Raw genomic sequence first — 25,643 nt, 5'->3', positions numbered from 1 at the left:
CCCATGCTGGGTTTGAGAGTCATAGTCACTGAATAGCAACTTGCTATGACTCTCAAACCCAGCATGGGCACCAGCGATGTGCATGCCCTTCAAAAACCTTGCTCCCTCTTCTAATAATGCACAGTGTGGCAGCATCTACAAGATGCATTGTTGCAACTTGCTAAGGTTCCATCTGTAGCCTCTGCCATTCACAAGAAGCCAAGAGCAGCAGATGCATAGGAGCACCATTACCTGAATATTTCCCTCCAAGCCCCACACTGTCTTGACTTGCAACTATATTGGTATTGCCTCACTGTAGCTGGGTTAAAATCTTGGAACTGCCTCCCTCCTAGTAGGGTCAGCCAGTCCCTGTGGACTGATGCAGTTCAAGAAGGCAGTTCACCACCACCTTCTGGGGTCAACTGAGGATGGACAATAAATGTTGGTTTAGCCAGCAATACCACATCCCATGAACAAGTATATTAATCTTGTGTGGCTGCAATATTTCAATACCTCTTCATTCTTTTTTCCTTGAATATTTAATATTTGTTAGATGAATTCGATTAGTTGATGATTTGCTCTAAATGTTTCTGCTTGAGTTTGTCCCTCTATGTTCCTTAATGTGTAGTTGACCATTTCTTACTCTACCATTCACTAACAATTCCTTAGATCTCAACAGGGAAGCTACCCCAGAAACTTTCTTAAGAAATGTTTATCACTGAGTCTGTCTCCAATTCCACCTCCAGTTGAGATCTTGAGCTCGAGTAGTTTCACTTGGAAATATTTGTTATAGCATTAGTCAAAGTTAACAGTTGTTACTTGAAAGGCGCACATCTGGTGGGAGCTTCACATTTTTGCCTCTAATGCCTTAATATAAATTTTACTTAAGCTTGTGCTCTTGTCTTAAATTTCAGTTAAATTATTATTCTTTCCTTTGTCCTGACAATTTTTTTTTATTTTACATCCCTTTTTTTATTTCAACAGCTTCTCTGCTTTGAATGAGCTGTGTTGCAAATCATTATGCAATAGTTTTTCTTTGGCTAAAGTTGCAGTGCTCTAAATGAATACGCTTTAATGTCAGACACGGTGTGTCTGATTTTTGCTGTTGCCCGTTTGTTTGGTTTGAAGCAATAATATGGTCTTGTTCATTTTTCCTTAGATCATCACCAGTGTCACTGATCCAACATTAGGGAGATTTTTCTTCTCTCCTAGAGGGGAGAAGAAGGGCAAATAAGCAAGCTGGTGGGCAGTGCTGAGAAAGTGCCCTGCTGCCCACAACAGTCGAGTTCTGGGCTGGAAAGTCTGAGTAGCCTTCCTAACCTCCATATGCCCTGATCTGGGGACAGTTTGAGCCATAGATAGGGTGCTGCTGAAGGCCAGTCCCTGCCTTGCCCTGCCTCTCACTATGCAGCCTCCACCCATGATACCCCTCTTCCCCCCCCCACCCCCCCCCCAAAAAAAAACTTGCCTTCTTGCTGTCATAACTATTCATGCCTACAAAGCCCAGGCCTTTACAGTTAGCAGTGGCTGCCAGCCTCTGGCCAGCAGCTTCTGGTGTGGCGAAATTTCCATGTTGAGGGTCCTGATAGGCCAAGAGTCCCTCCAGGCTGCACTTCGGTGGCTAATTTTGGAGCTTGATCCAGTGGGCTCTCTTCTTGGTGGAGTCAGCAGGGGCTTAGTCCCCTCCCCCCTTCCCCGTGCTTGGTGCAAAGAGCACTATGTCTCTGTACATCGACTTGCTAGACTTTTGTCACTTTTGTCACACAGTTGGGAGAAGGACTAACCTCAAGATTCTCATCTCCTTCATTAGATTTTTATCTGTGTAATACTATACATCATAGAATGTTCATTTCACAACTTTGTAACTGTAAATTATTGCTTAAGTACAGGAAAGAAAACCCATTCTTCAAACAAGTAGTACTTGAAAAGCTACATAGCTGAACAGATTAGAAGTTTTAATATGCGCTTTAAAGCAAATTAAAGATAAATGATAGTAAATAAAGTCCATTAAAATTTCTCAACAATGCTACTCCATGTACTGTGAATGTTATGAAAATGAAGTGTTCCTTTTTAACTATAATTCAAGTTTATCAAATTTTCAAATTATTTTGATCAAAGTTGTTATTCTGAAGTTAAGTTAAGCTGAACCTTCAAATGGGAAAGAATATTCTGTCTTATCAAATACATTCCTTTCCCACAGAACTAGCCTGCAGTCTGATTTTGTTCATAAATTAGTTGTACTTTATCTTTTGGCAACCTCAAAATTGAAACTAGCTTTTTAATGCAGTATCTTGCGTAGAAGTAAGGCAGTTTTTTTGAATGTGAGCTGTTGATCTTGAAAATTAACCAAGTTATTAGTTTAATGAGAAAATCACATGTCGCCATCACTTTGACTACTTTAATTTTAAAATGTTAACTGCATTTTTCATCCAAAAATATCTCTCACATTACTAGCTTTCTAAGTTGACTGTTGAATTGAGTTCTAATTTGAACTTCCCGAGTAATCAAAAGGGTATAATGCGCAAATATTTTGTGATCCAAATTCCAAACTTTCAAAACAAACGAGTTCTGCCAAAGTACAGTACTACTTGTATTAGACATTCTGGACCAAATGTCAGAATGACAATTTAGCATGATTGACAACGCAGCAGTGTGCAGTCTCTCATATCACAAATTGCAGTTACCAAAATTTACTACAGAATTTAAAAATAAACCTTTAAGTATGCTCAGGGTGGAGTCTCCAACTATTTAACAGTTCAGTTTGGCTGTTTAAAAACTAAGCTGGCCATTGTTGTTCGGCTGAGCCAATGCTGCCACTGATTGCAAGACAATTATGTTTCTATAACCTACAGTGTGCCTACACTTTGTTATTCGCACTTTGACTCAAAGGAGTCTTTGTGAGCCCATGTGGATCCTGGATGTCCCTCCTTCATTAGAGCATGCATGGAACATTTTCATTGTAGTCCTCCCCGTACATTTTCTAATGCATTATGCTTCATATTTCCATATTGTCGTCATATTTTTAAGGGTCATCTCAACCTCTTTTTTTACTTTCTTATTTTCAGTTTCCAGTGAGGACCTTGCCCCAATCTTCCTAACTTTTTTCTTCTGTTCTGATGATGCTATCTTCCATGACAGTGCTTCTAATTTTTTTTCTTTCCTCAACTAAGTATTCCCTTCCACTTTCATTGGGTCCCTGCACTGTCAGTCATATGTCCCAAATTTATGCTGTTGCCCCATCTCCAACTTTCCAGAACCATGATAAACTTCACCTTCCACTCTACTAGTCTCCATGTGAAATGGATCATGCACTAGATCCAAACATGCCCTTGCTTCCTTTTCACTTCACTTTCATCATTGTGAAGAGACTCTGTATTTATTTCTTTCAGAATGGTTTGGTTCATTCTCCCAACACTTGATCCTCACCCCACAGTCACATACAAGTGCCACCTTCCTTCCCAAAGTTTAGGCATTCAAACATTCTTTCCAGGTAAATTGAAACGTCTTCATACTTTTGGTCTCCCATATTCTTTGCAGTCTCCCCTGCAGTGGGAGAATAAACAAATTGAATGATCATATTTCTGAACATTTCCAATCAGACTGCAAGCATGACCACGAGTTCCCAGTTGCTTTTTGTTTTAACTAGTCATCCCACCATCACTGTAACATGTCTCTCTCCTCAAGTTCATACAATGCTCAAGTAAAGTTTGAGGGTCAACAACTCTAAGTATTCTGTTCTTGACATCCAGCTGAACAATTTCAGATTATTGATAATAGCTCACTTTTTTCTTTTCAGAAATAGAACAGTATTCCACTATTCAGTTCTCTTCCAGACCAATTTTATTTTTGTTGTTTGCTTAGTACCATCATTCTTTCTGCCATTTAATCAATTCTGCCTTTTCCCTATTGCTGATATTCCTTTTTTATTCTTTCATCGTCTTTCCCTTCTTTTGCCTTATCTGCCTCTTCACTTAGTCTATTAAATGTCTAAGATTTTCTAGTTGTGGAGAAGTATCTAAAATAAATTGAGATGTAACTTTTTTGTTTCTTTTTTCAAATGCTTTCTGATCTGAGTATTTCTAGCATTTTGCATTTTATTTGTTTAATAACATACAAAAAACAAAAGTCACAAAAATGCTGACAAACAACTAAATTGTCTGACTTGATTAGTTTCATTGTGTGATATAATGTCTACTTTATCCAAGGCAAATCTTTCCTTTATCCAATCCCAATTTTCTGTATTAATGAATAGTTAAGTAATACCCAGCTCATGGGTAATAACAAGTTGTGGTTTATTGGTCTCATTTCTGGTTCAACTATGGCATTGCATTTCATATGTTGCCAACACAGTCCAGTACAGTTATTACAGCTGAACCCATTTAAGATCAATTTACAGTGTGATGAGATGAAACCCTACTTGAGATGAAAATTATTGTGTGTTAAAAACAAATTCCAGTGAGCAACGTTGACCCATAATTGAAAGCCATTCTATAAAATCAAAATCTGGGGGCTGTAATTTTGTTTCTTAACTATTTTAGTTTCAACTGTCTCCTATTCATAGAAATCAAGGAAAACACTCTGTGGGCTTAATCTTTCTGACTGCACCAAGTACTTATTTAATTAATTCACTTTTTTTCCAATCATCTTACTGTGAAACATTTATAGATGATTTCCTCACTCCCTCACCATTTCATGTCAGGATTTGAATTTAGTATTCTGAAAAGTTAACATTTTTCTTCTGGAGAGTAACTAAAGCACAGCACGTTTACAGCTGGCCACAACTTTTATGTAACAGGCTATAGAATTGAGTCTTATATCAAAATGTGACTACAATCTTAGGTGCTCTCTATCGAAATGAGCTGCTGAGAGGTACAGAGTTTAGAACCTGATATAATTCGCAGAATACAGCAAGCCTTGTTAGTTGTCTTCTCATTTCTTTTCACTTGCCTCCACCCATATTCCATTTCAAAATATGGAAAACATGATTAGCAACAAATAGTCCAAAACCCCTTACTCAGGCTGTTAAATAACTTTGAATTGTTTTGTATAAGATTGTCCAAACCAGGCAAGAGCGTGAAATTTTGAATCTTCAGATTTTTTTGATAGGAAAGTAATGTAGATATTGCAGTAGCTTGGAGTACAAGAGTCTTTCTGCAATTACATAGGATCTTTGGTGAGCCCATACCTGGAGTACTATGTACAGTTTGATCCTCTTAGATAAGAAAGTACTGTACACCTCTTTACAGCGAATGTAGCAAAGGTTTATTATACTGTAGGAGAGTATTCCTTGAGGACAGATTTAGGAAGTTAAACCCCTGGTTCTTTAAAGCTCCGAAGAATGAGATCTCTAAAATGAATGGTCATAATTTTAGGTAAAGGGTAGCAGATTTAAATCACAGATGAGAAGAAGTTACTTATTTCAAAGGGTCTATAGTCTGTGGAATTCGCTACCCCAGAGTACAATGGATGCTGAGACATTGAAGAAGGTGATAGACATTTTTAATTAGTAATGGGTTGAATGGTAATGGACAATGGGCAAGAAAGTGGAGTTGAGGCCGAGGTGAGATCAGTCACTATTGTATCAAATGGCAGAGCAGGCTCGGGGCTGAATTACCGTTTCCTACACTGAGTTCTTCTGATTTCATGAAATATATAAAATCCTTACAGATAGATGATGGGAGAAGATTTCCCCATAGAGGTAGAGGTCATGGTCTCAGAAAGCTTGATACAGTGACACATCAGAGCAGCAGGGCTCAACTTTGTTTATCCCCCAAGGGCTCCTCATTTTTTCTTGGGCTACTTTTTCAAGCTCATTAATTCCTTCAGTCATTCAGTAATGGTACTATATGTGTTTGTGTTGATATCTGGGGGAATTCGGACTCTGTCAGAAGCAGAGTGAGTAGAAGTCATCAATATCCCCAATATTGTAATGATTAAAGCCATAACACTTAAGGACACCACAATACTTAAATTGACATAAGTTAAACACTTCTTTTTTCAAAGAAAGCTGATCCCACGTCTACACACAAAAAGCCACAACAACGTAGGTGTTTTCCATGAACTGGCAAGGTCATACATTGAGTGTTGCATATTGTCTCTAACAAAGCCACTGCACCTGAAGCAAATCATGGGATGTGAGAAACTGAAAACACAAATGCAGATATTTATGAAATAAAACTATTCAATGTTTAAGTTATACAGTTGACACCCAGTGTCCATAGTAATTGCATCCACCACTTGGTCAAGTACTGTCTTGATGTCAAGAGCAGTCACTCTTAATTCAGCTCTTTTATCCATCTTTGGACTGAGGCCAAAATTAGTGTGACCCTGGCAGAACCCAAACTGTCAGTTAGTAGGTCAATGCTGTGTAAGTGCCACTGATGGCACTGTAATCGAACTCTTCCACCAGTTTGATGAGAGAGAGTAGACTGATGGGGTGGGAATTGACTAAGTTGGATTTGTCTGGCATTTTTGTGGCCAGAGCATAACTGAGCAATTTTCCAGACTGCTGATTAGATGCTGTTAGTTGTACTGGAACACCTTGGCTAGGGACATGGTTAATTCTGGAGCACACATCTTCAGTACTAATTGTCAGACTGTTGTTGGGCCCTGTAGCCTTCACAATATCCAGTATCTTCAGCCATTTCCTGGTTATGATGTGAAATGAATCAATTGGCTAAAACTGGCATGAGAGATGCTAGGGACCTCAGAAGGCTGAAATTGAGCATCTAATAGGCACTTCTGGTGGCAAATGTTTCTGTCTTGTTTTTGCACTGATATGCTCTGCTCCACCATCATTGAGGATGAACATTTTCATGCAACAGCCGCCACCTGTTTGTTGTTTCTCCTCAAGTTTTGTTTTAATCTCTCCAGAAATTCATCCTTTGTATTACCATCCAATTGTATTATTTGATATTCATAACTTGATAACTCATTCAACAATTCTGTCACCGTTTCTACTCCCATAAATTCTGCTTATTTCTAATTTTGTACTCTTTAAATTTGCTTTACTAACGTTTTGCTTTTTTAAAGTGAACAATCTTGACAGCAGCAAATTTGTCGATAATCTTTCCCATAACTTCAGTGCGGATATTGAGAATCATTGTGCTTATATGCCTCCTGAACAATGTGGTTTGGTGAATGAATGTGTATGTAGAACACCAGATGGGATCTGAATTACAATTATATGGATAATCTTGATTTGTGCTTTTGAAATCTGACAATGCAACTAAGTATTTTTCTGTAGGAAATATGGACAGAATGGTCTCAACAGTTCATTCAAGCTAGCTCCAGAAATGCTTTTCCAATCAGCGTGCTGACTTAAAAGCTTTCAGTTTCTTGGTTCAGTTTTAACAGTTTTACACTATTGAACATTGAGCTGCATCTGGCACCTACTTGACCTCTGAATCTGGTTGTACTGTTTTTCAGTACCATTTCGTGTTTATTTTTGTATTGGAAACTATTTGTCTAAGATTATAGCCTTTTGGACATGAAAGGTCACCAGAAGAAAACTGCAGATGCTAGAAATATGAAACATAAATAGAGGTGGCATGGTGTTTCAGTGGTTAGCACTGCTGCCTGACTGCATTAGGGTCCTGGGTTCAATTCCACCCTCGGGCAACTGTCTGTGTGGAGTTTGCACAAACACTTGTATCTGCATGAGTTTCTTCCCGGGTGCACAGGTTTTTTCCCATAGTCCAAAGATGTGTAGGTTAGGTGGATTGGCCATGTTAAAATGCCCATAGTGTCCAGGGACGTGCAGGTTAGGTGGATTAGCCAAGGGAAATGTGGGGTTACAGGGTTTGGGGTGAGTCTGGGTGAGATGCTCTTCAGAGGATCAGAGTGGACTCAATGGGCTGAATGGTCTGCTTCCACACTGTAGGGATTCTATGTATGTATGTGTAAATTGCTGGAGAAACTCAGCAGGTCTGGCAGCATCTTTGGAGAGAAAGCAGAGTTAACATTTTGAATCCATTGACCCTTCTTCAGAACTTGAACCTCAAACCCATGCTGCTTGTTCTTTTTTTCAGCTTTCTTCTCTTTGGAATGTTTAATTATTTTAGAACCTGTTTAATGAATATACTTTTTGTAGTTTCTTGGGTATGCTGAGACCTTTTTTTGAAAAAGAGACCTTTTGTAAGCACTTCTGAATACTCCAGCATTTGGTGAATTTATAAAATCAAGTTAAACTTTACTGTTTCAAGACCTTATTTCCTCTTGAAGGCTTTAGTTTTGACCTATTTAAGAAAATAAGACATGGAAGGATTCTTTACATCACTTTTTTTTCTTAGATGCTCGTGCCCCCAATGGGAATTTGAGTTTGAAAGAGCTCTCGTGAACAAGATTCAGATTTCTTCTGACAGTAACTTAAAGAAGGGATAAGGTTCAACTCTCAATATAGTGGAGATTTTGGAAGATGACAATATGTAATTTCACTTTACAGTAGCTATCATTTGCTTTACTGTAAAGAACTCATTATCTAGAATGGCATATTGGACAATACAACTCTTGATTGTTCCAAAGCTGCATGTCTGTCTAATTTAGGCAGCTATTTGTACAAAGAAAATGATGGAATTTTTTTGCCAGCTGCAATTGCAAAGCATTTCCATGTTTGGTAAAAATTTGTTTTTAATGGCACACAGAGGATTATAGTAGCATTTTCCATCATACTCAAAAATAAAGTAGGAATGGAATTTTCATCCAGAGTATGCCAGAGGTCATCTTTGTGCAATTAGGCTTAAATTATGCATCTTTGTAAGTTTTGTTTTTTAACGTTTTTAGGAGTTGGATCAACTACTGAAGTAGATTTAAACTAATAGTGCGCATTCATTTAATGTTCAGTGTATTGTAATACTCAGATACAGAGATACTATAACTCGTCAAGTGCTGAGTGAAATGCAACTGTATTGCTGTATCTTTGGTAAAATCTCATTGTTTGGTTATGTGTGCCATCTATTATGACTTTATACTTCAGAATTTATTCAATGTTCTTACAGATATAAGAAATGTTGTTCTAATACAAATGTGTGTATGCTCCCTATGTTCATAGACCTTGGCATCTGACATGTATCAACCACTCCATACTATCATGGTACATACCCAATCCGCTTACAGTACATGTCTGTACTACAATACTGCATTTCCTAGTACATTCGCAACAGTCATTGCAATGCTGTTGCAAGAACACTTTGTTCACAAGGGCAGGAACCTGGCTCAAGGATAGCATCAGGCTGCAGCTCAGAGCTGCTTGTTTGCTGGTGCTCTTTCCTAGTGCTCACTCAACCTGCATCTACTTGGATGCTTATGGCATCTCTGCTTTAGTCTGTCTTGCCCGCCTTGCTTTTTAGGTTGCAAAGACAGCCAGGCAACTTGTCATGACTAGCAATCAGAGTCAAGGGGGTGAATGTTACTGCACATCACTGTATATGTCAGTGTTAGCCCTGCACCATGTGCCAGCAGCTGACAAGGCACCACACCGCATGTGCTTCAACCAAATGGCCGTCTCTCCAAGTTGGAGGGAAGTCAAGTGAAGGAAGACACCCTTACTTCAGCCAAGAGACTCAATGTAATAATTCTAGGGCAGCATCTGATATCAGACCAGAGGCTTGGGCCTAGCCAGCTGGTAGGTTGAGGCAAGTAGAGCCAGGGCCCTCTTCTCATTAGCGGTGAGAAGCTGAATGTAGGCACCCAACCACCTACTGTGGCTCTTTCTGCTCATTCCCTTTCCTGCTGGACTGAGAGAAAGGGGAGGTATTATGAATACAATGCAAGTGGGTGGTACAGCTGTTAATGCCAATGTAGTTGGGAAGGCATTGAGCTGGAGTCACTGCTGAAACAGGGAATTATGGGCCCCCATCCCCATACACCAGTACCTCCAGGTTTCTGTCTGCAAGGCACCTCTTTTCTAGGTGCACAACAGCCTTTTAAAGGTAGTGCCAGAGATGGATGGTTGTTCTAGGATAAAGCTGATTTTGTTAATGTTGATCTTGTCTAGGGCACATCCTGTATGGTATAATGTCTATGCCTTACTCTGTCCAAGTTGTTTTCACCCTATGCATTACAGAGGGGGAATGGCCGAACCCCTCTGATAATTAAACTACAACACAAGCCCCAATCTGTTATAACAGGAATAGGGGTTCCCTTCTAAATAATTATCCCCAAAACACCCAGAGAAGCTTGTCTATCCCCTCGTAATCTGTTAAGATCGGTTAAAAGAAAATTCCTGACCTCCACTTTACAAGTAACAAAACACTATTAATTTGTTCATTGTTGGGTTAAATAAACAAAATTTACTGACAAACTGACCATTACCCTTTCGACTACTAACTACTCCCGAACTGGTCTAAATTCTACTGGAATGCTGTTTAAATAAAGACAAGTCCCACTAATATTAACATAGAACATAGAACATTACAGCGCAGTACAGGCCCTTCGGCCCTCGATGTTGCGCTGACCTGTGAAACCAATCTGAAGCCCATCTAACCTAAACTATTCCATTATCATCCACATGTTTATCCAATGACCATTTAAATGCCCTTAAAGTTGGCGAGTCTACTATTTTTGCAGGCAGGGCATTCCACGCCCTTACTACTCTCTGAGTAAAGAACCTACCTCTGACATCTGTCCTATATCTATCACCCCTCAATTTAAAGCTATGTCCCCTCGTGCTAGCCATCACCATCCGAGGAAAAAGGCTCCCACTGTCCACCCTATCTAATCCTCTGATCATCTTGTATGTCTCTATCAAGTCACCTCTTAACCACCTTCTCTCTAACGAAAACAGCCTCAAGACCCTCAGCCTTTCCTCATAAGACCTTCCCAATTAACCCAATTAATAAGCAATAAATTATAACTTAATCTCTCCAAGTTCAAACAGACTGTCATCTGGAATATTCTGTCGTCTCCAGTCTCTTCACAAACACTTTTCTTCTGTTAATTCTGCTTTCAGGGATGTTTGACCTCACTAATTTCTTCAATGAGGACTTTGACCTAAAATGCTGCGGTACTTTTGATTCAGTAGATGAGATTTCTCTGAGAGCTAAATGGTGCTAACTCTGGCAGAAAGCAGTTGATTCTCTCAGATGGCAGTTGACTCTCCACAATTTTCCAAATGCCTTCCTCTTATATACCTGTAATGACATAATCAAAATCTTGTAATATGATTTGGTTTCAGGTTGTTAATACCATCAGATTTAAACTCAATTGGCTTTCTGTATCTAGGTGCTTTGTTTCAATTAATTGGCCAAATTCAAACTTGTCACATCAGAACAAGACTGCTGTTTTTCTTGCCACCTATAAGGCTTTTTTGATACAGTTGTTTCACTTTTTGAGGCTCTCTGTACTGGCAACTTCAGCTGCTGATCACAGACGTATGTTTTTTTAAAATTTCTAAGTACAGTCAAAGCACAAATCTCTTTAAAGGAACCACACACTTTAGCTGGAAAAGCTTTGCAGGTCTGGCAGCATCTGTGAAGAAAAAGTCAGAGTTAACGTTTCGGGTCCAGTGAGTTCTGAAGAAGGTTCACCGGACCTGGAACGTTAACTCTGACTTTGACTTTTTCTTCACAGATGCTGCCAGACCTGCTGAGCTTTTCCAGCAACTTCTGTTTTTGTTCCTGATTTACAGCATCTGCAGCTCTTTTTTGGTTTTTACACGCTTCAGCTTCTTGCCTTCCAGTTCACAATTACTCTAGCCAACTTCATAACACTGACATGTGTGCCCTTGCTTACTATGGTCTGCCTGTACTGCTCGCAAACACAGCTTTTCATTGTACTTAGGTGCACGTGACGATAAATAAATCAAATCCAATCAAATCCTAGCCTTCCGGCCGAAGTGAACAGTAGAATTCAGCTAACATCAGATAGGAAAGACAACATAGGGTGACAGTAGATAGGTAATGAGGCAAGTTTGAGGTGATAGCACAAGAAGACTCACTAGCCCTTGCAGGGAAAAAAAATTTATGAAACCTGACCAAAATGCCAAAATGTGGGAAGATTCAGCCCTTAATGTAAAATGACAATGTTCCATTTGAGACCTATTGCCTATGCATACCCTTGCTAAGTTAAGAATTGCTGCTAACAATGATAGGAAAACATTTTAATTGAGAAAACTGTACATTTTGTGAAATGTTATTTCTAATCATTGCTCACTGAATTTTGCTTGCTGCTCACCAGTAGCCTTGTTTCATAGTTCACCTGAAACAGTTAGTACATTTAGAAAGAAAATTTAGTATTCTCTTGTATTGCTAGCTATTGCCTATTTAGCTTTAGTCTTTTTGTATGAAAGCTGGCATTAACTTTTGTAATTAGTTTACAAGAATGTAGCTTTTGATGCAGCATTTTGAGCTTGTCCATTGAAATGGAATCTATAATGGCCAACAGCAATGAATAGTGAAATGTTAAGTCATGGTGTCTCAGTTATTCACATTTGTACACGTGCTCTAGAGTCAGGGAATGTTATTGTAAAAAGTTGAAGCAAGCTGATGTGGGTATGCATGCATGTTAAGTTAACAGGTCCTTTTTTAGAAAACAAGGCAAAATATAACTGATGAATGTCAGATATGATGGATGCTATAATGAATTGACTAGATTATGTAGATCAGACATAAATTTTTGTAATATTTAGACGTTTTCAGTTATGTGCCACTTAAATTTAAAAGTTCATATGATATTATTAATCCATAGAGATGAGACCTGGTCAACTTCCCTTGCTAAATGAACTTTAATTTTGCAGAAGCGGTACAAATAAACTTAAAGCGCACAAGTCTATAAAGCGGTGGTTAATGTTCAAGCTGAAGGCATGTAATTTGACAAAAAAGACAAGGTTAAATGTCAATCCTTGAACCAACCAGGATTTTAAAAAAATAGTAGTTTCAATGCATAATCCGTTCTACAAAGACCTGTGTACGTCACAAGCTATACCCAACTTTGTACTGATGCCTAAATATTTTTCACGTTCTCGTTTACTGAAATAACTTTCTGCATTGGTATTCAAGCTAAAACTCCAAAACCTTCATCTCAAAGTAGAACCTTTCATTTAATGTGCTGTACAGTCGTAGTAACTTCCTTTTAACAATTGTTTTAGGCTAAGCCTAATGAATAAAATTAGACATGCACCTTTAGCAATGATCACTGTTTTAATACAAAATTAGAAATGATTTTATTTTAGACTACTGTGCTGAGTTAAGCTGTGCCTTAATATTTGCATTCGTATCCGTTCTTATGCATAATAACAAGTTCTACATTGTGTTTAGGTGGTTCAAGTTGGAATCTAAACCAGGAAAGAAGTCAAAGGAAAGAGGTGCAATTCAGGTTTCCATCCAGTTCATGCGAAACAATATGACTGCAAGTATGTTCGACCTTTCCATGAAGGATAAAACAAGGTCCCCTTTTGCGAAACTGAAAGACAAAATGAAGGGAAGAAAAAATGATGCCACTTTTTCTGATCATTCATCTGCAATAATTCCAAGTACATCTGCTAAACCTGATCAAGAAGCATTGGAGACAGACTTAGAACTCAAATCAAAGCCAAAAAGAGCCTTTCTCTTGGGACCACAGAGGTTATCATCTGCCCAGTCAATGTCAGATTTACCTGGTCCCCGTCCATCGCTGGGGAAAATCAAATCTAATACCATAGGCCATGTAGTCTACAAATCTCCTACAGACTCTGTTCACTCCAGTGAAGAAAAAGGTAAGTTCGTTCACAAAGACCGAATTATACTCGTTTTGCTTTAAGTACATATTTTGATTTACTTTGAGTTAGAAAGGCTAAAATTAATTTGCTTCATAGAAAAGCATTTTTTTTCAGATTTGGCTTTTATGAACTTTTTAGTCTATTCTGCATTCTGCTGAGGAGGTATTAGTATCAAGTCAAAAAAAAAAATACAAAAGCCAAGTAAATTGAATACAAAATTAAGCATGAATTAATGACAACACTGAAACATCATGAACTGGTTTAAGTGTAGTAAAAGGTTTATTTATTGTTTTTGAGTTAATGAAAATTTGAATTATTTTGACTGTAAACTTCTGTCTCTTTTGTGGTCACTATACTTTATGAAACTAAATAATGAAGCGAGTATATTCATTGATTGTATCTATTATTTGATTGGAATGCTTTAGTTACATTTTGGAGCACCAAAACAATACCAGTTCCTGCTGTATAAGGTGTAAAATTGGACTTAATGAGATGTGAGCCAGTGTGATCAGCAAAAAAAAGCACCCTAACCCAAGCAATGAAAGATTAGGAAGATTGGTAAAAGTAGTACATTTTTTTGAAATTTCATACAAGATATGATGATGAACTTAGTGGAGCAGGCTTGAAAGCCATATGATCTACTTTTCTTATGTTTATCATTTCAAATCATAGAAATTAAGGAGCTGAAACACATCCGTCAATGGTGAAGTGAGAGAGGGCTTGGATAAGGGAAATGGATGAGTTGGTAGTAGCAGTGCTGGTAAAGGTTATGGATTGAGAGAACTGGGATCATAGTAGGATTTGAATTCTGACTTGAGCATATAAATTTGGGACAGGGAGTCACTGTGGGTCATCAAGGATTAGTGTGATAGGAGGATTTGATTTGTGATAGAATGTGTGGATCAGCATTTTGGGTTTGTCAAAGTTCACTGAACAGGCATGCGTGGGATTAAATTTGCCTTTTGGTGACAGGATCAGAGGCAGATTTGCTTGAAGCTCTGGTCGCCCAGTTATAGGAAGGATATTAGTAAACTGGAGAGGGTTCAGAAGAGATTCACCAGGATGTTGCTGGGTATGAAAGGTTTGAGTTACAAAGAAAGGCTGGATAGGCTGGGACTTTTTTCACTGGAGTGGAGGAGGTTGAGAGGTGACCTTTAGAGAAAGTGTACAAAATAATGAGGGGTATAGATAGAGTTAATGGTCATTGTCTTTTCCCTAGAATGGGGGATTTCAAGACGACGAGGCACATTTTTCAAATGAGACGAGAGATTTAAAAAAAGACAAGGGGCAAATTTTTTACATACAGGGTTGTTTGTGTATGAAATGAACTTCCTGAGGAAGTGGCAGATGTGGGTACAATTACAGCATTTAAAACACATTTGGATAGCTACGTTAATAGGAAAGGTTTGGAGGGAGATGGTAGGAACTGCAGATGCTGGAGAATCTGAGATAGCAAGGTGTAGAGCTGGATGAACACAGCAGGCCGAGCAGGAAGGCTGACGTTTCGGGCCTAGACCCTTCTGAAGAAGGTTTGGAGGGATTTGGGCCAAGAGCAGGCAAGTGGGACCAGTTTAGTTTGGGATTATGTTCGGCATGGACTGGTTGGACCAAAGGGTCTGTTTCCGTGCTGTATGTCTCTATGACTCTAAAGTAGCAAAGGCAGGTAATATAATGGGGGTGTGAAAAGATGGTCCTCCTGATTGAGAGGATATAAGATTAGAAATCCTGCTCAACAGTGCAAATGTATGCTGAGATTACTAAGTCATTCTGCCTGAGATTGTGGTGATGGCATTAGTTCAGATTTGAAACTGCTGCTTTGTCCATCTGATTGTTTAGCTGGAGGATATTACAACACAGTTAAAATATAATTTTGAACAAGTGGCCTGGCAGTATACAAATATAGGTATTTCTCCTATAATGCGATAGTTGTGTTTTTGTGATCTCGTGCCACAGAAAATCACCATAGAAAATTGCGTTATTGGGAAATTGCTATAGAAAATCACTATACCGTACAATAGAAAGTTCACGTTATCCAAATAGAGTCCACTATTCATTAATCACATTACAGCCAATTCACGTTAAAGAAACACGTGTTATAGCAGAAATACCTGTAATCAAATTCAGAAATTACAGCTGGATATATAGGTGTAAATGCTGTCAAATGCCTCCGGGGGGGCTGCATGTTCACCAGAAAGAGGGGCCAAGGATGAACCTCTCCACTTTTCTTAGCCTTGAAACGTATTCTAGCATATGCGGTTATTTAATACTTAAAGACGGTTTATATTGTATTTATCCAGAAATATAGATCTTGAATACTTTGAAGCTGTTTGTCTCTAATATTCCCTGAAGAGATCTCCCTGAGGATGATTGTAGGAAGTATTTAAAGAAATGGCCAAGTTACAATGTAGATGTGCTACAATGTTACTGAGCAAAATTGATTAAAGAGGGAATAAAAGGGATTTACAGACAGACATGGGCTTTTTTTCCTCTTTCTGTGTAGCATTATGATGGGATAAATAGTGATAGATGTTCCTATTGGTCAGCAACATTGTCATGAAGGGTTTGTCGTTTCCTTCAGATGATAGTTAGAATGTGATAATCGGCCACAAACTCTTGAACTAGATGCTTGAACCAGGGTATATCCTATTAAATGGTATGGATTATGTGGAAATTAAATTTGAATGACTTTTAGAGGAGAAGCACTAGTATGTTTCTCTGCTATAATCAGTCTTTGATTCTATGAATATCTCCAATAGCTAGAATGTTTGCTGTTAATTGAAATTTAGGATTATTTCTCTTAGTCTGGTTAATTTTCTAGCAAGTAAGAAAAAAAAATTGTAATTTCAACCAGCAAATAAAGTCTTTTTTTGAGATTTTCAACAACTTTGCCCAGACTTTCTGATGGGAAGGTAAGTATGGCAGCGACATAGACTAGTGTTGTGTGATGGGACTATGTGAAACTTCCGACACGGAGTTGTCCTGGAAGTAGAAACTTCCATTATATGGTGCCTACTAGCCTCCAAAACAGCCCTCAACTCGGTTACTTGGAGATTTCTGAGGATTCCTACTAATTTGGCTTAATGGTTACCGAGGAAAAATTAAACAAATTTAAAACCTGCGTCAACTCCTAGGTAACTGTTAAATTGAAATCTACCACTATCAAGACTTCCCGACCCGACGAAAACCTAACAAAATCCCGACCCAACCCCTGCCACTTTCCATTGACCTATCTGTCTGACCCCACCCTAAAAGCCCTGACCATCTTTTGCACCCCTCTCTAGAGCTAGACTTAACTGGGTCAGAGAGCTCATGAGTGTTGGGTTGAAAGGTCTAGGTGCCAAGAATAACATGCAGCAAAGTTTTGATGAAATACAAGTTTATAGAGAGTGAAAGATGAGAGGCTGTCTAAAAGTAATGAATGGTCAGGTCTAGAGATATCAAAAACATGCATCAGTGTTTCAGCAAGTAACAAGCTGTGGCAGCTTGCACTCTAAATCCGGATTGTGTTGACATAAGCATTATCACCTTAGAACAAAAAAAACCTAAGAGGAGATATTATTGTGTTTAATATCATGGATGGACTTGATAAATAAAGAGAATGTGCTTCCATTGGCTGAATGATTGATAGTGACTTTTAAAGTGATTTGCAAAAGAACCAGAGGCAAAATGAGAAAGATATCCTTGCACAATGAGTTGTTAGGATGAAAATGCACTCTAATAGGTTGGTTAATGCAGATTCAGTAATAGGCTGCAAAAAGGAATTGGATAAATCCTTGAAGAGAGGAATAAAAAGTCTGGAATACAGAGACAAATGAGCGAGTGGACTAACTAGATTTCTTTATCAAAGAGCCAGCATAAACGTGATGGTCACCTTTGCTGTAATATTCTATGATCAAGCAAGTTTCGTTTGACTTGTGAAAAGGGGAAGATTTAAAGTAGGCTTGCATAATGTGGTTTGCAGTATAAACATGCTTGCATCTTGTTTTTTTCCCCATCATTTTAAGTATCTTCCCATAGATATCCTGCAATAGAAGGCTGTAAAAAAAAATGAGGTATATTCATTCCTCTCCACCTGAATACAGTGTTAAAAAAAGTAATACAGTGCCGTCATATGTTTTGGATTTCCCATTACATTTCATAATGAATAAGGGAATTCATCTATTCAGTATGCCAAACAAACTATAATGATATCAACACCATTCCTGAAACTTTTGAAAGCTAATATTATTCAGATCTGACGCTCCTCAAATAAGTGAGAAATATTCAGTATTTTTTAAGGTAGTTAGTAATGCCAGCTGTAGTTCACTTGGGTAGCATGTTTGCCTCTGATTCATAAAGCCTGGATTTAAGTCCCACTCATGGCTTGAGTGCAAAAATTAAGGCTGACACATCACAGCAGAACTGAGGGAATGTTATGTTGTCTGAGGCACTGATTTTTGGATGGGTCATGCAACCTCGTCTACTTGAGTGGTTGTAAAACCAGCATCACTGAAACCGATAATCTGATAAATGCCACATCACTGTTTGTGAGATTTTGCTATATTAGTACAGTGACTATATTTCAAAGATAGGAAATAAGAGCTGGAGTAGGCCATTTGGCCCTTCCAGCTTCATTCAATATGATCATAGCTGATCATCAAGCTCTTCAACCTGTTCTCACATTTTCTCCCATACCCTTGATTCCTACACATGATATCTAATTCCTTGAAAATATTAAATGTTTTTGCCTCAACTGTTTTCTGTGGCAGAGAATTCCATAGACTCAGTGTTCCGAGTTAAGAAATTTCTCTTCATCTGAGTCCGAAGTGGCCTACCCACTTTCCTTAGACTGTGACCTCTGGAACATCCTTCCCTGCATTTACAATGGCTGGTCTTGTTAGAACTTTTGTAGGTACTTCTAAAGTACCTAATTAGTTGAAGTGAGCATTTGAACATTCACTGGTCATAGAAGTGCTATATCAATGCCAGTTGCCTTATTTTTAATATAAGTATTTGTTGTAATTGTGAAATTTGGAACCATTAAAAACTATTAGATTAATTTTTGCTTTTATAAAGTTCTTATGAAAGTTAGTTAATGTGATGGATGTATATTTGAAATTTCCACTTTTAGAAGATGTTTTCAAGCTACCTCAGATATCTGTGTGTTTCTGATTTTACAATTTAAACCAAACTTAAATTGAAGCTTATTTTTTCTCCCCCACCCAATTTAAAATCCTCGCAGGTAGTGACTCCCTGGCCAAATCACCTCACCGAAGATCACAAAGCATGGATACCTCCAAGGTGAACCAATTTGATCTAATTTCTGTCACAAAGAATGGGAGTGATCCAGCAAAACCACCAGCTGATCCATTTTCAAAGCAAGGCTTATATATATCACAGAAGGCCGCCACACTTCCAAGAAGCAGAAATCCTTTTGACAACAACAGCAGCTCCTGGCAGATCAGAGACGCAAGTTTTGAAACCACCGCAAATTATAGACATCCAGAAATTAAACAAGAAACCAAGAGAGACAAAGAGAAGGATAAAATCAGCCTCTTTGCACGTGTGACTGGCAAGAAAGATGTCAAAAAGTCTGAAAAGGCTAGCAACATAAAGTCAGATGGTATTAGTGATCCAAATCCACTAAACCCATTTTCAGGAAACTTTCACAGCAGTTGTGAATTTGATTCCAAAAATCCATTTGCCACAAAATACAACACAATGGATATGTCCAGGTGAGTTTTTTTGTTTTAAGTTGTCTTTAGATGCATAACTCCACAACTGCATTATTATGTCCAGCTTCAGTACATTACAGTGAAACTCATTAAGGGTCATCTAACATAGGACCAGCTACTAATTTTTAAAAAATCATATTTGAACATGCATTGGATCATTAACTGCTATTTCAATAATGCTGTAAGTCTGACTGCAAGTTTTCCATTATATATGATGCGTTATGTTAATTTTTTTAATCAAATAAACAATCTTTTGAACACTCTTAATATTGGTTATGTTGGGGTATTTTGAACTGAACGGTCATAACTCCAGCTTAAAAGACCTTCTGTTCCTTTTATTTGAAGGTAGATTGTTGGCTTTGAACAATGTAGACTTTTTCCAAGTTCGTTAGAGTTTGATTTTGCATTAGTCTTTTTATTTTGTCCATTAATGAACGAGCATAATATGGTATCTTCTCCACCAATTGTAACACGTACCGATCATCTAATTAAGTTAGGTCAAAAACAAAATTGTTTTTGGGCAATTGGCTCCTAAGAATCGGATTCATGAATATTCACAATAATTTAATCTTTTATTAAATAGCTCTGAACTACAAATTGCAAAGTCAATATTGGTACATTTAAGCCAAATTTTAGATCCTAGTTCAGTTTATTTGCACATTGTAGATTTATTGTTAAATTATATCTCAAGGTATTCCTGGAAGCTTTTTTCCCTACTTGATTTTAATTGTTAATTTTAGTGGCTTTCAAAGTCTAATTTGCAAAACAAGTGCAAAGCGCTTAGCCATCAACCACAATTCCAGATGTCTGCAAGTCTCAAAGACTGAGAGAAAACACAGTATCCAGTAGTAGCAATTAAGTGACACGTAAATTCAATTTCAACGGAATATTGATGATGTAGAGTACTAAGGAGCGCAGTCATTTTCACATCATGCATACAAGTTCAAAATTAGGAGGTCAAGTCAGAAAAGATATCTGCAACAATGTTTATACCTGATGGGCAAAAGACTTGTAGAATAGGTTTATCCAAGAAGATCATTGAAGTGGATTCAAGAGTCAACTAGATTCTGGTGTTGTGTATTTGTATATAGTCAGGTTGATAGGTTATTGCAGTGTTTCAACACACTTTTATGGATATCCAATAGTGGTCTAACAATATTTAAATAATGTGTGAAATGTATTCTTTGTGATGTTACTTCATCTCCTAATACACTGGAATCCAAAGCTGCATTACATTAAAAAAAATTAATTTCTAGCATTTTCTGTAAACATGTTCAATTGAAATTACTGAAAATCAGCAGAAGAAAGACCGTCACAATGAGTAGTTGGAAGATTCTAAAATACTTCACTGTATAGAATATTGTACAAATACTGAGGTAATTTACCTGCTGTTTCAGCTGTAAACAGACTTTACAGGCAAATTTGAAGTCATGAATAAATAAGTCAGGTAAACTCTGACAGTACAAGAAAATGTAAGAAGAGATTTCCTGGGCATAGGATACCACTAGTAACTTGCTTCCAGTTTGATGAAACTATTAGCTTTAACTAGGTTAATAACTTGCCTGTGGTTCTGTCCGCTTTAACAGATTTCCTAGTGAAATATTTAACCCACTGTTTGTTTTTTAAATCACCCTATTCAGCAATATTATTACACATCTCTGGAACAGATGGGACTTGCACCCAGGCTTCCCGGCTCTGAGATAGGGATGCTACCACAGTGCCAAAAGAACCCTATAAACCCAGTTGTCTTAAAAACTATCTGATGCATTGCACCTGATGCCTGAGAGAAAATCATTTAGAATGCATGTAAATCAGCTTGAACTACCAGGTGTATAATTGTGGCTTGTTGGGTTTTTAAGGCTCTTATTAATTTGGGTCGCTATGTCCTTATTTTATAGTGGCCAGAATGTTTGAAGGGGCGAATAGAAGACAAATGTTGATTTTGATGTGGATCTTCAATGTGCATTGTTCTTTTTTGCTTACTCATTAGCTTCAACTAGTTTACAAACACCACTCCAAATCTTGGTATATTACGTACTCTGAGAGATATTCAGCTGTTGCATTATGCCAAATCTCCATCACAAGGTGTACAATCATTTAATATCCAAAGTTTTAATAAGGCTACTTCCTGATAATTTTCTATTGCAAAGAAGTTCTAATCTCCTGCTTTGTTTTCTCATGCCTCAAAACAATTTGTAAGTTCTGAAGCCTTTGGATTCCATGTTCTTGAAATATCTAAATGATTGATTTTCTGCAAATATTTAAAAGTACACATAGTGTTGATTGATTTTTGATTCACTTCATTGTCTAAGAAGGTTGAACATATTTAGCTGTAACATTTTGCCAAAGTCCAGACTGTACTAACGGCGGGGGGGGTGGAAATTTCTTCTAAGAAGTCATTAAGTCACTAGTTGAAAGTACAACATATTGATAGGTGGCACATAACAAACCTTCAGTGAGATACAACGACTATTCCGTGAGAACCACATCTTGAGCTAATATTGAGAAATAATGCCTTTCAGTTCTGTCAGCTGCCCTTGTGGGATGTTAAACGGTTAGGATCTCCATTTTCTTCTCTCCACTCAAACCACTGCTGTCATGTTCAACTGTTTCATTTTGACCAGTTTTGTATAACCGATAAGAAGTTGGCATTAAAAGTTGATGAGAGGCATAGATAGAGTGGATAGTCAGAGACTTTTTCCCAGGGCGGAAATGACTATTACAAGGGGGCATAATTTTAAGGTGATTGGAGGAAGGTATAGGGGAGATGTCAGAGGTAGGTTCTTCACAGAGTGGTGGGCGTGTGGAATGCACTGTCGGCAGTGGTAGCGAAGTCAGATACTTAAGAGACTTTTAAGCAATTCTTGGATAGGCACATGGAGGATAGTAAAGTGTAGGACATGCAGGGTAGATTGATCTTAGTAGGATAATAGGTTGGCATGACATCGTGGGCCGAAGGGCCTGTGCTGTGCTGTTCTATGTTCTATATCACTACAGACTGCATTTGTTTCAGTTTTGCAATATAGCAGTGGTTAGCACTGCTGTCTCACAGTACCAGACACCCAGGCTCAATTCCACCCTCAGTCGACTATCTGGAGTTTGCACTTTGGTTTCTTCCCACAATCCAAAGATGTGCAGGTTAGATGGATTAGCCAAGGGAAACATAGGGTTACAGGGGTGAGTGGGTCTGGGTGGGATGCTCTTTGGAGGGTCGTTGTAGGACCTGTTGGGCAGAAAGGCCTGCTTCCACACTGTAGGGATTCTATGATTCTGTACAATACAGTACAAGCAGGAACATGCCCTTCGGCCCACCAAGCCTGCGCTAATTCCTTTCCCTTACTTAGCCCTGCTACTTATTACCCGTGTGCGGTTTCTGTCCCACTGTTCTCCTCCCATTCATGTGTCTACCAAGATAAGCCTTAAACGTTGCTAACATGCCAGTTTCAACCAGCTCCTCTGCTAGTGCATTCCAGGCACTCACCACCCTCTAAAAATTTTCCCCGCATTTCTTCCCTAAACTTCCCCCTCACCTTGAACCTGTGCCCCCTTCCAGCTGACCTTTCCACCCTGGAAAAAAGCCTCTAACTATCCACCCTATCTATGCCTCTCATAATTTTGTAGTCCTCCATCAGCCTCCATCTTTCCACTGAATACAATCAGTTTATCTAACATCTCCTCGTAACTAAAACACTCCAGATCAAGCAATGTCCTGGTAAACCTTCCCTGCACACTCTCCAAAGCGTCCACGTCCTTTTATAATAGTGTGGCAACCAGAATTGCACGTAATATTCTAAATGTAGCCTAACTAAAGTTTTATACAGCTGTAATATAACTTGCTAACTTTTACATTTGATGCCCTTGCAGATGAAGGCTAGTGTGCTGTATGCTGCCTTGACCACCTTTATCCACCTGTGTTGCCACTTCCAAAGACCTGTGGACCTGTATGCCCGGATCCCTCTGCATGTCAGTGCCCCTAAGGGTTCTGCCATTTATTGTATAATTCGCACCTGAATTTGATCTTCCAAAATGCATTACCTCACAATTGTCCAGAATAAACTGTGTCTACTTTTCTCTGCCCAAATGTGCAATCTATCTATATTCTGCTGTATCCTTTGACAGTCCTCCTCAGTATCTGCAATTCCACCAATTTTGGTGTCATACACAAACTTACGAATCAGACCACCTGCGTTTTCCTGCAGATCGAACACTACTAGTTACTAATCTCCATTCCTAAAAGCACTTTTCCAATACTACTCTCTGTCTTCTATGACCAAGCCAGTTTTGTATCCATCTAGCCAGCTCATCCATGATCCCATGAGACTCTACCTTCTGAACCAGCCTGCCACGAGATACCTTATCAAATGCCTTAAAGTCCATATAGACTGCCCATCCCTCACCAATCGTTCTTGTCACCTCCTCAAAAAACTCAATCAAGTTGGTGAGGCATGGTCTTCCCCACACAAACCTAGTCTGCCTATAATTAATAAGCCCATTTGCTTCCAAATGTGAATAAATTCTGTCTCTCAGTTTCTTCTGCAACAGCTTCACTACTGACGTCACGCTCACTGGCCTCTAGTTACCTGGGGGTCTAGAAGGTCCTTCACCTGAACAAAGGGAAACATATATTTTTGTGCCCTTTTATTTGGGTGGAGGAATTGCACAGGCCATGGCTTCCAAAGGGATTGTCTTCGGGTCTGATCTCATTGTCAATTTGCATTATTTGCACCCCATTATTTGAGAGGATTGAGAGAGTGAGCGAGAGAGATATGAAGAAATTGTATGTATGTTTTGGGAAAGTTTCTGCAATCTCCAATTAAGGACTGAGTGACAGAGTACCTTGAGAAGTTCGAACTGATTTAGAGCCAAGATGGATTTGTAAGTGGGTAGGTCACGTCAAATAAACCAAATTGAATTCCAGGGGCAAATAATGAAGTAGTAAATAAGGGAATTTTGATTAATGTAACTTTTTATGGGCTTTCACAAGGTATTCAATAAGATTTTTGCATCAGAGAGATTAGAAGCTAAAATTAAAGCTGATGGAACTGAAGGCAAGTTGTTGATCTGGTTAGAAGCTGAAATAAAGCTAATAGTTTAATCAAATTGGAAGGACGTTACTGGTGATATTCTACAAAGAGCTGCAAATGGATCACTGCTACAACTGGAAGGTGTGCTTGGGACCTTGGACAGGTGAGGAGGGAGGTGGTGAATGGGCAATTTTTAAAGCTTCTGTGATTGCATGAGAAGGTGCTTTGTGGGGAGAGAAAGCATTAGGAGTGATGGAAAGATGGACCAGGATGTCTTGGAGGGAATGATTCCTGCAGAATGTTAACAGTGGAAGAGAGTAAGCTGCTTTTGGTGGTGGCATCCTGCTAGACGTGGTGGAAATGGTGGAGGATGATCCTTTGAATGGGGAGACTAGTCTACTGCATTCTGTGTAATCCCATATTTTTGCTAGGTGAGGTTGTTTTTAGTTGGGAAGAGGAAGCTTATTAGAGGCGATTTAACTGAAGTGTGAAAAAAAGATAAAATAAAAAAGAAGGCCCTATTTCCCTTAGCTGGAGGTAAATGAATAGCGGCCATTGATTTGAAATAATTGATGCAAAACCATGTAAGTTGAAAAATTTTTACATCCAGAAAATAGAGGTCTGGAACTCAGACTGAAAGAATTATAGAGGCTTAAAGTATTTATGAAGTGTCCTGGATATGTATTTGAAGTGCCATGACTTAAAAGCTTATAGGCCAAGCACTAGAAAGTGAGCTTGGGCTGGATAGCTTGCTTTTTGGCTGGTGCAAATGTGATGGGTTGAATAGCCTCCTTCAGTGTCTTTCATTCTTAAAGATTAGATACGGTCTAACTGATTTGTGTCATCTTTAGCTCAGTGTTGACACACTTGCCCCTGAGGATAATGGGTTCAAATCTCAGCAAGATTTGAGCACAAATTACTGACAGTGCAACGGAAGAGTGAGAGTAGTACAGTAGTGAAGTTGCCATCCTTCAGATGAGCTTTCAGAGCAAGGCCCTGTCAGCTTTCTCGGGTTGATATAAAATATTCCATGGCACTATTTTGTTGAAGAGCAGGGCAATTATCCCCATATCCCCAGTGACCCGGCCTATCCCTCAAATGATGTCACCAAAACAGATTATTTATTATCAGAGATAGTAGGAACTGCCGATGCTGGAGTCTGAGATAACCAGGTGTAGAGCTGGATGAACACAGCAGGCCAGGCAGCATCAGAGGAGCAGGAAAGCTGACGTT

General features: G+C 38.6%; 1 protein-coding gene across 1 annotated transcript in view; it reads left to right on the top strand.

The window, feature by feature from the left end:
- LOC109936323 (rab11 family-interacting protein 2) overlaps positions 1-25,643 on the top strand; it is a 110,577-nt gene that overhangs the window by 52,627 nt on the left and 32,307 nt on the right. Inside the window, exons 2-3 of the mRNA XM_048609080.1 lie at positions 13,233-13,669; positions 18,894-19,386. Of these exons, the coding sequence (XP_048465037.1) occupies positions 13,233-13,669; positions 18,894-19,386 (930 nt within the window). The remainder of the gene's footprint in view (positions 1-13,232; positions 13,670-18,893; positions 19,387-25,643) is intronic.

Source organism: Rhincodon typus, chromosome 20 (genome assembly GCF_021869965.1).
Source record: "Rhincodon typus isolate 14 chromosome 20, sRhiTyp1.1, whole genome shotgun sequence".
Taxonomy (NCBI): domain Eukaryota; kingdom Metazoa; phylum Chordata; class Chondrichthyes; order Orectolobiformes; family Rhincodontidae; genus Rhincodon; species Rhincodon typus.
The sequence above is the reverse complement of the archived record's forward strand: the minus strand, read 5'-3'. Positions and strand labels throughout refer to the sequence as shown.